Source organism: Erpetoichthys calabaricus, chromosome 2 (assembly GCF_900747795.2).
Source record: "Erpetoichthys calabaricus chromosome 2, fErpCal1.3, whole genome shotgun sequence".
Classification (NCBI taxonomy): Eukaryota; Metazoa; Chordata; class Cladistia; order Polypteriformes; family Polypteridae; genus Erpetoichthys; species Erpetoichthys calabaricus.
Window position 1 is genome coordinate 89992022 of NC_041395.2, and position 13060 is coordinate 90005081.

At 38.6% G+C, this 13060-nt stretch overlaps 1 protein-coding gene across 1 annotated transcript in view; it reads right to left on the reverse strand.

The window, feature by feature from the left end:
• Nucleotides 1-448: 448 nt before the first annotated feature.
• The window catches only part of LOC114643473 (uncharacterized), a 66990-nt gene continuing 54378 nt past the window's right edge, over nucleotides 449-13060 (reverse strand). Inside the window, exons 6-9 of the mRNA XM_051922979.1 lie at nucleotides 12911-12929; nucleotides 11745-11766; nucleotides 10687-10742; nucleotides 449-1014 (exon numbers count right to left, since the gene is read on the reverse strand). Of these exons, the coding sequence (XP_051778939.1) occupies nucleotides 10704-10742; nucleotides 11745-11766; nucleotides 12911-12929 (80 nt within the window). The 3' untranslated portion in view covers nucleotides 449-1014; nucleotides 10687-10703. The remainder of the gene's footprint in view (nucleotides 1015-10686; nucleotides 10743-11744; nucleotides 11767-12910; nucleotides 12930-13060) is intronic.

Sequence of the window (13060 nt, forward strand, 5' to 3'; positions counted from 1 at the left end):
CTTAATTCTTTGGATTTTTGTTTATCATTGGCTGAGCTTTCAAAGTAGCAACTTCCTTTTAATATATGACATGTCTTATGGAAACAGTAGTATTTCAGCAGTGACATTAAGTTTATTGGATTAACAGAAAATATGCAATATGCATCATAACTAAATTAGACAGGTGCATAAATGTGGGAACCCCAACAGAGATATTACATCAATACTTAGTTGAGCCTCCTTTTGCAAATATAACAGCCTCTAGACGCCTCCTATAGCCTGTGATGAGTGTCTGGATTCTGGATGGAGGTATTTTTGACCATTCTTCATACAAAATCTCTCCAGTCAATCAAAGAGAAAAGATGAGGAAAACTCACAGCAGCCGTGCTGTTTCTTCATGACAATCTGCTGGTTCACATGTCACATCAATCACAGGCTGCCAACCGAGAATATGGGTTTTCATCCACCGTCAGTCCTGACCTGGCTGCCTCAGATTATTTCCTGTTCTGAGTTTTGAAGAAATCTCTCTGTGGACAGCGGTTTTTAAGTGATGACAATGTCAAGGCAGCTGTAACGTCCTGGTTTGAAGGTCAAACAGAAGATTTTTTTTTCAAAGGGGTTAAGTCATTGCTGGAAAAGTGGATGAAGTGCATGGAGCTATCAGGGGACAATATTAAAAAATAAAAGAAACATTTTTTGAAAACTCTTTTCTTTCCTACGAGGTAGATAAATTATTGAATGCTCCTCATAGAACTTCTAATAACTTACAAAGATTACTTGGCAGTACAAGACTCTTTTCTGATGGCAGATTCACTAGTCCACTTTACATTATAGTGAAACTGCAAAAAAAAAAAATGAAACTCTCTGGAAAAGCAAGTCATCTTCAACTACAAATGAAAAAGTACTGTGCATTTCACTACAATGCATTATTATTTCACATACGGCCAACAATACAAAGTATAAAGCATCCATCAAGGCACAAGCAGATTTCTCCTGTCTTTATTTGGCTGACCTTCAATTAGACAGAATTATTCTCTGGAAAAAAAAAACACACAATTAAAATTAAATACATTCATTCTGGAGTAGCAGTTTAAAATTCAAGTATTGCCATCAGACACTAGTTATATTTAAATCTACAATTATATATACTATATATTTGTCATTTTAAAAAAATGTTGGCAGATAATAATGCATTAAGAATGATTTTTATTCACATTTTTCCAATCTGTACTTATATTGCTTACTCACTTACAATTAATTATTTGTTGTTATATATCATAAACAAGTTGTAAAACATACACACATAAATAAATAAATAAATCTAAACTTGCTACTTATATTACAGTATATGTATTTGGATGAATGAAATGTTTTAGAGTTGGTGTCTATCAGCTTTGCACACTCTTTAGAAAAGATCTTGGCAGATTTATTCCAGTTCATTCAGGTTTCCAGAACAGCACTTGTGGACCGCCATTTTCAAAACGTTATCACAGATTCTTGAAGGAGCTGAGGTTAGAACTTCGATATTCATCTTTTCACTTACGAGCCATTGCAGTATTGCTCTCTCCCCATTTTTAAGTTCATTATCTTGGTAAAAGGGAATGTTTTCTCAAACTGCAGTTTTTTAGCAGTGTTACAGTCTGACTGTCTTAAGGGTTAGGGGAAGAACCCAAAAGGCATATTTCTCACACTGAAGAAAGTGCATGAAGTTAGGAAAAGAATGGGATTGTCACTGGTGGCTGCCCTGAGTAGGCGTGTTAGAGTGGAACAAGAAAATGGAATATATATTGGTGTGCCTCGGATAAGTGAATGAGATGCTCATTATCTGGTCTAATAGGGTTGCCACTTTGGGGGGGTTGTATAGTAGTCCTATCTGAGATCTGTACCTCACTGCTCGAGTTTCAGTGTCCATTGAATGTTATGTTGAGGCCTATCCGGTAGGCCCAACCATGTCTGTTACACAGGCAGGTGACAGAAGGGAATGCTAGGGATTTCCTACTACTTGTCGAAAAGTACAGGTGGTCTATTATGAATGGTTTCTTTTTGCATTTTTCTTTTAGCCTTTGGAATAAAATTTTTGTTTTCTGCAACAGTGTTTAAGGGTGCTGAATCCAAACTTTGCATTTATTTGTTAATTTAACATTGTTTTGAGGGTGTTAAAATATTTTTGTGTCTTCTCACAACTTGCAGGGAAAATTTGGGAGTTGTTGGTAAGAGTGGCACTCCAGCCACTGTAAAAAAACAGTGTGGTGCTGAGGTGTCACCCGTTGCACGGCTGCACATCGGGTTCCAATCTGGGTGGTTTGTCGTGTGGTGGGTGCAGCAACATGCTGTATCAGCGTATGTTCTCAACTTTCTCCTCCATGACACTACCTTGGAGCTCATTTTGGAGCACACCTAAGCTCAAGATCAGTTACAGGTGTCTGGCCCTTGAGAGAACATGTTTGATCAGACAACCAATGGCCTACCAGAAAGCAATTAGATCTGAAGGCAGGCAGTTACTCTAGGAGAGCTGGACAGGGCCATAGAAGGTCCTTAACCCATCAGCAGGACTGGTATCTGCTCCTTTGGGCAAGGAGGAACAGGACGAACTGGAGATGTGGATGCCCTGGCCATATACACCGGTTTTGCTCCCTTCATAGGTGTCTTTGGAGCTGGAAGAAGGGGAAACGATGGGAAATGACAGGGGTTCGGAATAGGGGGAGCAGTCCCAGACACTGCAGCAGCTCCCTAAAGGAGAGGTATGGATGTTGTTACATTGGGCTGTTACTCTGCTGGTATGTCTGGTCTGAGGGATCACAGTCCCAATACCAGAAAGAGATGCAGTTGGTTAATACAAACTATGTCACTCTGTATTCATATTGTTTATGCTTTGTTCATTTTATTCTTGTGCATGTATGTATGAAATTTATGTTTGTATGTTTGTGTACGTGTGTTTATGTATGTATATATATATATTGTGACGGGTGGCCGGTTTTCCATGCCCGGCCAGGACGCCCCTTCAACACTGGATCCGGGGGAGCAGCCATGGGATACAGTCTACATCCCCTGGAACGCAAGGTGGCAGCCCTCCTGGGTTACATCGGGGCCACAGGTGTGGGACTTCAGGACTCAGACCTGTTGGGCTCCGTGGCCACCACCTGAAGGAGCTGCATGGCTTAATGAGCCTCTGTGGGCTGGAATGCAGCCACACCTGGAAGTGCAGCCTAATTAGGCCAATTACCACCTGGAGCACTTCTGGGAGGGCTACAAAAAGAACCTGCAGCCACTACTCAAGGGCCAGAGGAGAAGAGGACGAAGCTTCAAGGGAGGAATTGTGGTGCCAGAAGGGTGTGTTTGTGTTACTGCTTATTAATAGTGCTTGAGTTGGGACTTTGTATTGCCTGTGGGTCACGGGGAAGACGTGTGCTCACAGGTGAAGAAAAATAAAATAGTTTAGTTTATTTTATACGTGCCTCCAAGTGTAATCTGTACCTGGTTGGGTGCTATATACTGCTGTTGTTACTATATACAGTACTGTGCAAAAGTTTTAGGCAGGTGTGAAAAAATGCCGTAAACAAAGAATGCTTTCAGAAATATAAATAATGATTGTTTATTGTTATCAATTTACAAAATGCAAAGTGAGCGAACAAAAGAAAAATCTAAATCAAATTAATATTTGGTGTTCCTACCTTTTGCCTTCAAACCAGCATCAATTCTTATAGGTACACTTGCACAAAGTCAGGGATTTTGTAGGATTATAGTCAGGTGTATGATCAACCAATTATACCAAACAGGTGCTAATGATCATCAATGACACACGTAGGTTGAAACACAGTCATTAACTGAAACAGAAACAGCTGTGTAGGAGGCTTAAAACTGGGTGAGGAACAGCCAAACTCTGCTACCAAGGTGAGGTTGTGGAAGACAGTTTCATGTCATGGCAAGACTGAGCACAGCAACAAGACACAAGGTAGTTATACTGCATCAGCAAGGTCTCTCCCAGACAAAGATTTCAAAGCAGACTGGGGTTTCAAGATGTGCTGTTCAAGCTCTTTTGGAGAAGCACAAAGAAACGGGCAACGTTGAGGATCGTAGACGCAGTGGTTGGCCAAGGAAACTTAGTGCAGCAGATGAAAGACACATCAAGCTTATTACCCTTCGAAATTGGAAGATGTCCAGCAGTGCCATCAGCTCAGAACTGGCAAAAACCAGTGGGACCCAGGTACACCCATCTACTGTCCAGAGAAGTCTGGCCAGAAGTGGTCTTCATGGAAGAGTTGCAGCCAAAAAGCCATACCTCTGACGTGGAAACAAGCGACTCAAGTATGCATGAAAACATAACATGCACTCGTATCTGCTCCTTTGGTCAAGAAGAAACAGGATAAGCACTGCCAAAGCCCTACAAAATGACCTCCAGCAGGCCACTGGTGTGAATGTCTATGACCAAACAATCATAAACAGACATCATGATGGTGGCCTGACGTCCTCTAATGGGCCCTGTGCTCACTGCCCGGCACCGTGGAGCTCGATTCGCGTTAGCCATAGAATACCAGAATTGGCAGGTCCAACACTGGTGCCCTGTGCTTTTCACAGATAAGAGCAGATTCACCCTGAGCACATGTGACAGACGTGAAAGGGTCTGGGTAAGCCATGCAGAATGTCATGCTGTCTGTAACATCGTTCAGCATGACCAGTTTGGTGGTGGGTCAGTGATGGTCTGGGGAGGCATATCCATGGAGGGACGCACAGATCTCTACAGGCTAGACAACGGCACTTTGACTGGTTTTAGGTATCGGGATGAAATCCTTGGACCCATTGTCAGACCCTATGCTGGTGCAGTGGGTCCTGGGTTCCTTCTGGTGCATGACAATGCCCTGCCTCAGACAGAAAGAAAGAAAGAAAGAAAGAAAGAAAGAAAGAAAGAAAGAAAGAAAGGCTCTATAGTGGAGCTCTTGATAGAGATGGAAAGGTTGGTGGTGCAGTTTGTTTAATTTCCTTTGTTTTATTGACATTCAGGGTCAGGTTATTGTTGTTACACCAGTCCACTAACTCCTTAACCCCTTTTTTTTAAGCTGCCTTGTCATCATCACTGATGAAGCCAATCACTGTCGTGACAACCACAAACTTAATGATGTTCATGCTGTACCTGGTGCAACAGCCGTGGGTAATTAGGGTGAAGTGTAGTGGATTCAAGACTCAGCCTTAGGGCCATAGTTCTCAGAAGGATGGTATTTGATGTATTATTTCTTAGACTGACTGGAGTCTGTCAGGAAGTCTAATATCCAATTGCTGAGGATGGTTTTCAAGCCCAGTAGTGCAAGCTTGTCAACGAGGTGCTGCGGGATAATAGTATTGACTGCTGAACTGAAGTCTAAAAATAACATCTGCATATATATTTAACCTCCAGATGTGCCAAGCATTGGTGGAGTGCAATGTCTATGGTTAGGCTGGCGCCCTGCCCAAGGTTTGTTTCCTGCCTTGCGCCCTGTGTTGGCTGGGATTGGCTCCAGCAAACCCCCGTGACCCTGTAGTTAGGATATAGCGGGTTGCATAATGGATGGATGGATGGAATGTCTGTGGTATCACTGCTGGAACAATTGGGACGGTAAGCAATCTGGATGGGATCCAGTATGGGGGAGAGTTTGGATGTTATGTAGGCCCTGACCAGTCTCTCAAAGCACTTCATCATAATTGTAATAAGTGCTATGGAGTGGTTATCATTGAGGCACACAAAAGTTGATTTGTTTGATACTAGTATGATAGAGGAAACTTTGAAACATGATAGAACTACAGCCTGTTTTAGACAGGTGTTGGTGACTACATGTGCTAGTTGGTCAGCACAATCCCTGAGCACACGACCAGGTATATTATCCAGCCATGCAGGATCTTGTGAGTTGACTCTGTGCAGGGCCCCCTGAATGTCAGCTGGATTGAGATGTAGTACCTGGTCATCATGATGAGAGGCAAATTTCTTGTAGGTATGTGTTGTTAGTTGCATCAGACCTTCAGAAATTGCTATTAAGTTCATTGAGGAAGTCCTTATTTTTCCTTCATTGTGGAGGAACAGGCTTATAGTTTGTAATAGTTTGAATTCTTTGTTTTTGGAGTCTTGAAAGTGACTCTGGATTTTCTGACCATATGTCTGCTTTGCTGCCATAATATCCTTGCTCAGGCTGGCCTTAGTTGATCTAAAGGATGTCCTGCTACTGGATTTAAAGTCATGATCTCAGAAGGCATATACTTTGGTAGTCAGCCAGGATTTCTGGTTGGCACGTGTGGTGATGTGCTTTGTGATGGTGACACCCTCTGTGCACATACTCATATCTAGCTACAGACACTGGAAATTTTTTTATCTTTTGGGTATGGCAAAGTGTGTATTTGACCTTTATAACTCTTCTATTGTAATGCATATATCTGGAAATGAGCACAATTTTACTATTTCATTATTTTAAAAACAGTAATTAATCCAGAGGTAAGACAACTGCTTTACTAATTGGCTCCTCTACTCTTTTAGCCATAAATATCCTTCCAACCCAGTCTTTTTTCAGACTAGCCTGAACGTTAAAATTTAAATGTGTCTCTTGTAAGAAAGTTATATCTAATTTCAATTAATTCAAGTGCAACATTTTCCTTCTTTGTAATTTGTGATTAAAGTTATGATTGAGTATAACTTATAAAGTCTAAGAATGATCACAGTTTCCAAGCTTTTGAGAATTTATATTTCTTCATAATATAGACATTTGTCACGTCTTAAACTCATTTTTGTAGTTTTACTAAAAAGGCATGTTTTGTACTGCTTGCTTTCAGCTATTCATGAGTTTCACATACCAAACCCTGTAATGAGTAGGACTTTACAGTTACAAGTGAAAGAAAATGAAAATAGTTCTCCCTCGGTCACTTTCCATCCTACCTGGTCTTGCTTCCACTAATGAAGCCAAGATTTAGTACCTTAGAGTCCCAGTCCCCTGACATGTCACCTAGCGGAGCACACATCTCTCATTAATGTAAAAATGCTAACGATAGCATGATTACATTTTCCCAACAAGGAGCAACAAAGTTAAAATAGTTTAACTGCTAAATATTACTGTTAATCTGCAGTGGGTTGACACCCTGCCTGGGATTGGTTCCTGCCTTGTGCCCTGTGTTGGCTGGGATTGGCTCCAGCAGACCCCCGTGACCCTGTGTTCGGATTCAGCGGGTTGGAAAATGGATGGATGGATGGATATATATATATATATATATATATATATATATATATATATATATATATATATATATATATATATATAGATATATATATATATATATATATATATAGTCGTAGGTGGCTGGGGGGGGCGACCTGGCTGGGACACCCCGGAGGACCAGAAGAGGGCTTACGTCTTTCCCGGACCACATGGGGGCGACCGCCCTGGTTGCTATGGGGACCACGGGTACAGAGCTTTGAAGCTCAACCCTGTAGGGGCCCGTGGTCACTGCCAGGGGGCACCCCAGTGCCTTGGGAGCCCTGGACCTCAGCACTTCTGCCACACCCAGAAGTACTGGGGGGAAGAGGAGCAGGGACACCCACTGGGGAGTGCCGGTGGAAGATTGCCGGGAAGCACCTGGAGCACATCCGGGTGATTATAAAAGGGGCCGCCTCCCTCCACTAGTTGGCTTGAGTCGGGAGTGGAGAAAGACAGAACTTGGGAGGACAGACAAGGAGTCGGCCTGAAGAGATTGAGGCATTCGAGTAGTGGCCTGGACTTGGGGGCCTTTTGGGGGTTTGCGGTGCACTTAACTCTAAGTATGATGTACAATAAACGTGTGTTGGGTGACACCAACGAGTCCGCCTGTCTGTGTCTGGGCCGGCTTCTACAATATATACAGTATCTATAATAATAAAAGGCAAAGTCCTCACTGACTGACTGACTGACTGACTCACTCACTGACTGACTGACTCATCACTAATTCTCCAACTTCCCGTGTAGGTGGAAGGCTGAAATTTGGCAGGCCCATTCCTTACAGCTTACTTACAAAAGTTAGGCAGGTTTCATTTCGAAATTCAAAGCGTAATGGTCATAACTGGAACATATTTTTTGTCCATACACTGTAATGGAGGAGGCGGAGTCACGTATCGCGTCATCACGCCTCCTACGTAATCACGTGAACTAAAAACAAGGAAGAGATTTACAGCACGAGACACACGCGGGAACGAAGGTAAATGACGTTAATTTTTGACTGTCTTTTAATACTGTGTAAGCATACATATTAACACGTGCAATTAAACGTGTGCATTTACGGGGTGATTTCTCAGGCTTAAAAGCTCACCTTTTATCAAACGCGGGAACAAAGGTAACTGACGTTGTTCACTGTCTTTTAATACTGTGTAACCATACATATTAACACATGTGCAATTAAACGTGTGCATTTACGGGGTGATTTCTCAGGCTTAAAAGCTCGCCTTTTACTAAAAAGGTAACTGCAAAACTATTTTCAATCAGTTTATTGAAACGCTCCCGTTAAGGATTGCAATAACATATTCGCGAGATAAAAGAACGAAGTAGGGGGAAATGGAGGAAGAGCCGGAAACAGCGAAGAGCAAAAAATTAATTAAACAATTGAGAACGGAGCGAGTGAAGCATACAAGCATGTTCATAAGGGAAACAAAGCACGGTGTAAAACGTAAGTTTAAATTAAGTTTATAGAAACGCTCCCGCTGCGGATTGCAATAACATATTCACGAGATAAAAGTTTAATGAGAAGACACGAGGTATAAACGAACCACACGCCGTGGCGCAACGTTAGGGGCAACAGTTTCAACCATTCTATGATCTGCTTCTCGCAACTGAAAGACGGCACATGGCGGATGTTAGCCGACTTGCTGACCGCAACGTTAGGGGCTTCAACTATGGCGCTCACGCCACATCTCAGTGCCAACACTTTGCAGACTCTACTTAAAAGACACGCCCTCCTCACTGGACAGTTAAAAAGACCAATCAAACTAACGATGACATCAACTATTACCCAATCAAAAGTAGGAAAGGAGGCATCTTCATAAAATGCGTGTGGGATGATTTGCATGACACGCTGCTTTAAAAAAAAAATGATAAAAAAAATACGGGATAAATCCCGTCCAGTATCGATTCAAAACGGGACTTGCAATTTCATTCTCAAACGCGGCACGATTCCGTATTTTAAAGGACGGGTGGCAACCCTACAGTGCCAGGTAAGCACCCATACAATCAGATTGTGATTCAGACTAGGAATGCAATGAATGTAATTTCCCCGATCTACATACAAGGCGAAAGTCTTGCAACATTCAAAGATGAGTACTTATTAACTACACCATGGCACATAAAAGAGCTTATGAAGCCTTGAACTGAAAAAAGCAAGATCTCAGAGATCGTAAAAAAAAAAAAGGAGGTAATGTCGTTTTACTCGCTGTACATTTTACTCAAACATTACCAGTTATTCCACGAGGGAGACCAGCAGATCAACTCAACGCGTGTTTAAAATCCATGCTTCTCCCACGCTCGGTTATATGTCGCGTGTTCTCGGGTAGGTACACCAAAAAATGTATACATTTAAGCATGTAATAGGCAAAGAAAAAATGAGGTATACCCGAAGGCACTGCAGTAGTACTCAATGTAACTTTACTTCTTAAATGTTAATGTTTTACTGTTTAATAATTTATACGCTTCTTATATATTGTTCAAATTCTTTTATCAAAATACCAGTGACAGCGCAATGCACGATAACATGGAGTGAATACACCATACGCATCTGCCCACGGCCGCCCTGGTGTGCGCAGATAGGAGTTGATTCTAAAATAAAATAAACATAAAAAGAGTAATACAATCAGCACCCATAAAGCGGATAGCAGATGTGACGTATTATATGTGTACCAGATTTCAAGTCAATAGGTGAAACGGTTTGCAAGCTACAGCTGATTTAAAATCCTGGACAGACCAACGAAAAGCCACGGTAGCAAATTATAGAAGAAGATTTTACTGTTTAATAATTTATATTTATATGAAATGTGCTTCTTATATATTACTTCATATTCTCATATGATAATGATGTTAATGTTGTTTATATTGATTTCTATGTTATTGTAAGTGCATCTATGTGTGTGTATATATGTATGTATGTATGTATGTGTATATATATATATATATATATATATATATATATATATATATATATATATATATATAAAAAATATATGTGTATATGTATATATAATATATCTGTATGTGTGTATATGTGTGTGTATATGTGTATATGTATATATATATGACAGCAACACTCATAACAATGACAACACAATTACATTGACAATCATGTTACGTTATTTTTAAAATGTTTCCTTTACTTTTTCATAACCTCTTTAACACACTACTTCTCCGCTGCAAAGCGCGGGTATTTTGATAGTATATATATATATATATATGTAGATATGTATATATATGTGTATATGTATATGTATATATATGTTTATATGTGTGTGTGTGTATTTTATATATATAAAACACAGCAACACTCATAACAATGACAACACAATTACATTGACAATCATGTTACGTTATTTTAAAAATGTTTCCTTTACTTTTTCATAACCTCTTTAACACACTATTTCTCCGCTGCGAAGCGCGGGTATTTTGCTAGTATATAAATATAATATGAAAAACTCTTACTAATTTCTGGCAGAAATAATATTACTTTATAGGCTTTGTGACTTACCTGAATATTTACTTTTCTCATGTGAGTGTCTCCATTTGCAGAGGTTCAGCAGCATTCTATAAGGAATCAGACAAAGTAATGAGTAAATGGACTGATAAAAAATCAAAATACCGTGTAAAAAATAAATCTGTTTTCCTTTCTTTTATTAAATTTAAGTTATTGAAAATATTACAGAAAATTCCTTGCATTTTTGATACTGGATGTGAAAATATCAGTTACATATTAACTAGAACAATGTTAAAGACAGACGTGAGGCATATATGGTTAATGTACAATATGTAGCAGTATATAGCAACTTTCAGTGCTTTACAATATATACTGTAGTTACAGCACTTTATGTGGTAGAAATAATTTAATAAAATTTCCATACTTGTAAGTCAGAGCGTGCAACACAGGCTAAATTACTCATTGGTCATACAGTGATTGAGTATGAAGATATAAATGATATACCAACAAATTAAGCTCCAGCTTTGCTGCTATCTCAAAGCTACCTGCCACAGGAAATAATCCAATGTATGAAAAATGTTTGTAAATTAGAATGGTCATAAACTATGATTTAGCCAAAACATTGAGAAAAAGTAAAATCCAATTACATTTCACATTATTCAGTAAGAAGATATTTAATTTACGTTCAGTGCATTTTAATGAAGAATAGGAAAAAATTGATATTTTGACCCTTGCTTTCTCATGACACATGTTATTATAATATGCCTATTTAGTAGAAGATAAAGCAGTGACAGAAATCTATAAAATATAGGAAAATTCCTCTAAAATATTTGTACAGGACATAGGTTTACATGTATTTACACATTAACAATTTTATAAATATTCTTGATAATGCATTTTATTTTGCAAAAATACCAAATCCTAAGGCCAACTAATAACTAATAACGTATTTTACCTGAATAACTTCTTCAAAACAAAATATGTCTTTTGCACTTTTCCAGATATAAACTTTTATATTTATTAATTCATTTTAAACAGTTTTAATATTTTCATGAACTGAAAAATATATCAAAATGAAAAATAGTGAAAACACACAAATAAGAAAGTCTCACCTGACTATTTAAGTTATTATTCCTGTTTTCAATTAAAAACAAAAAGAAAAAGTATTATAAATATCTGAAATAATTACACCAAAGTATGAAAATATAATGTACTATAACAATACCATATAAAGGAAGTGACAGAAGTAGTCTACAATAAACATTCAGTACTTAACCTCAGCCAAATGTTTTTGCAATATCAAAGTTCTGATCAATACATAATCAATACAATTTAAAAATGTAAAAATCTCTAATTTACAGTTTTTTTAATATCAATGAGTATTCATATTATTTTTCTTTGTAATCCTCCTGTGGTCGAAGGTTTGAAACAACAGCAGACAAACACAAATTCAAACAAACAACTTCTTTTATTATTTCTTGATCTTTCTTGGTGAGCAGAGACCCGCTGCAGAATGCTGACAGTTTGTCACTGACAGCATCCACGTCACAGGAGGCCCTTTGCGGTTTTCCAAACCGGCTTTTATTTCCTCTTAAGCACGTACACATAGTTATCTCATTTTTGCACCTTTACAAGTAGCCTTTCCTTAGAAGTGGAATGAACTTCTGCTTTTGCTAACTAGGGCAGGGTGCAGTCCCTAGAAAGCTGATCCACCCTTTATTTATTTCTTTTATTAATCTTATGGCTATTTTATATAATTAGGCTCTAATGCTTAATATCCTTAACTTTCCTTCATCACAATCTCAATGCATTTCATATAATTTAACACACAGAACTCTTATACTTGCAAATACAATATACATATACACTTTCTTATATATATTTTTATACACTCAAATACACACAGATAATAATCACCAAGGCGTTTTCTTTAGACTTGTTTACCCAAATATTCATTGCACTAAGGCGTAGTCCCCAAATCTTCTTCCCCTCCCTTGGACTGGGTTAAAAGCCCTCAGCCCAAGATTATTTGTTCAACTTTTATTTAATACATTGATTCAGATTTTTATTATTCCACACTCCCTTTCTTATGAATTTTTTGTTCCACACATTTTACATGGGGAAGAATTAGGTTATTGTCAAAATAGAGTAACAGTTGAAAACCACGAAGTGCATTGATTTGTCATATCAGATATATTTGTTGTATATTGATAACAAATATGGTAAATTAAATTACTGGTAAAATAAAAAAAACAACAAAGACCAGATCAATTATTACCTCTGTTTCTTCTTCGATCCTGAAATAAGATGACAAAAAATTAAAAAACAAACAAACAAAAACAGTTTACATTTTCACAGCAAAAATGGGTATGGTACCTTATACAGTTAATACTCTAATTATGAATTGCTTGTATTTCAGAGAAAACTA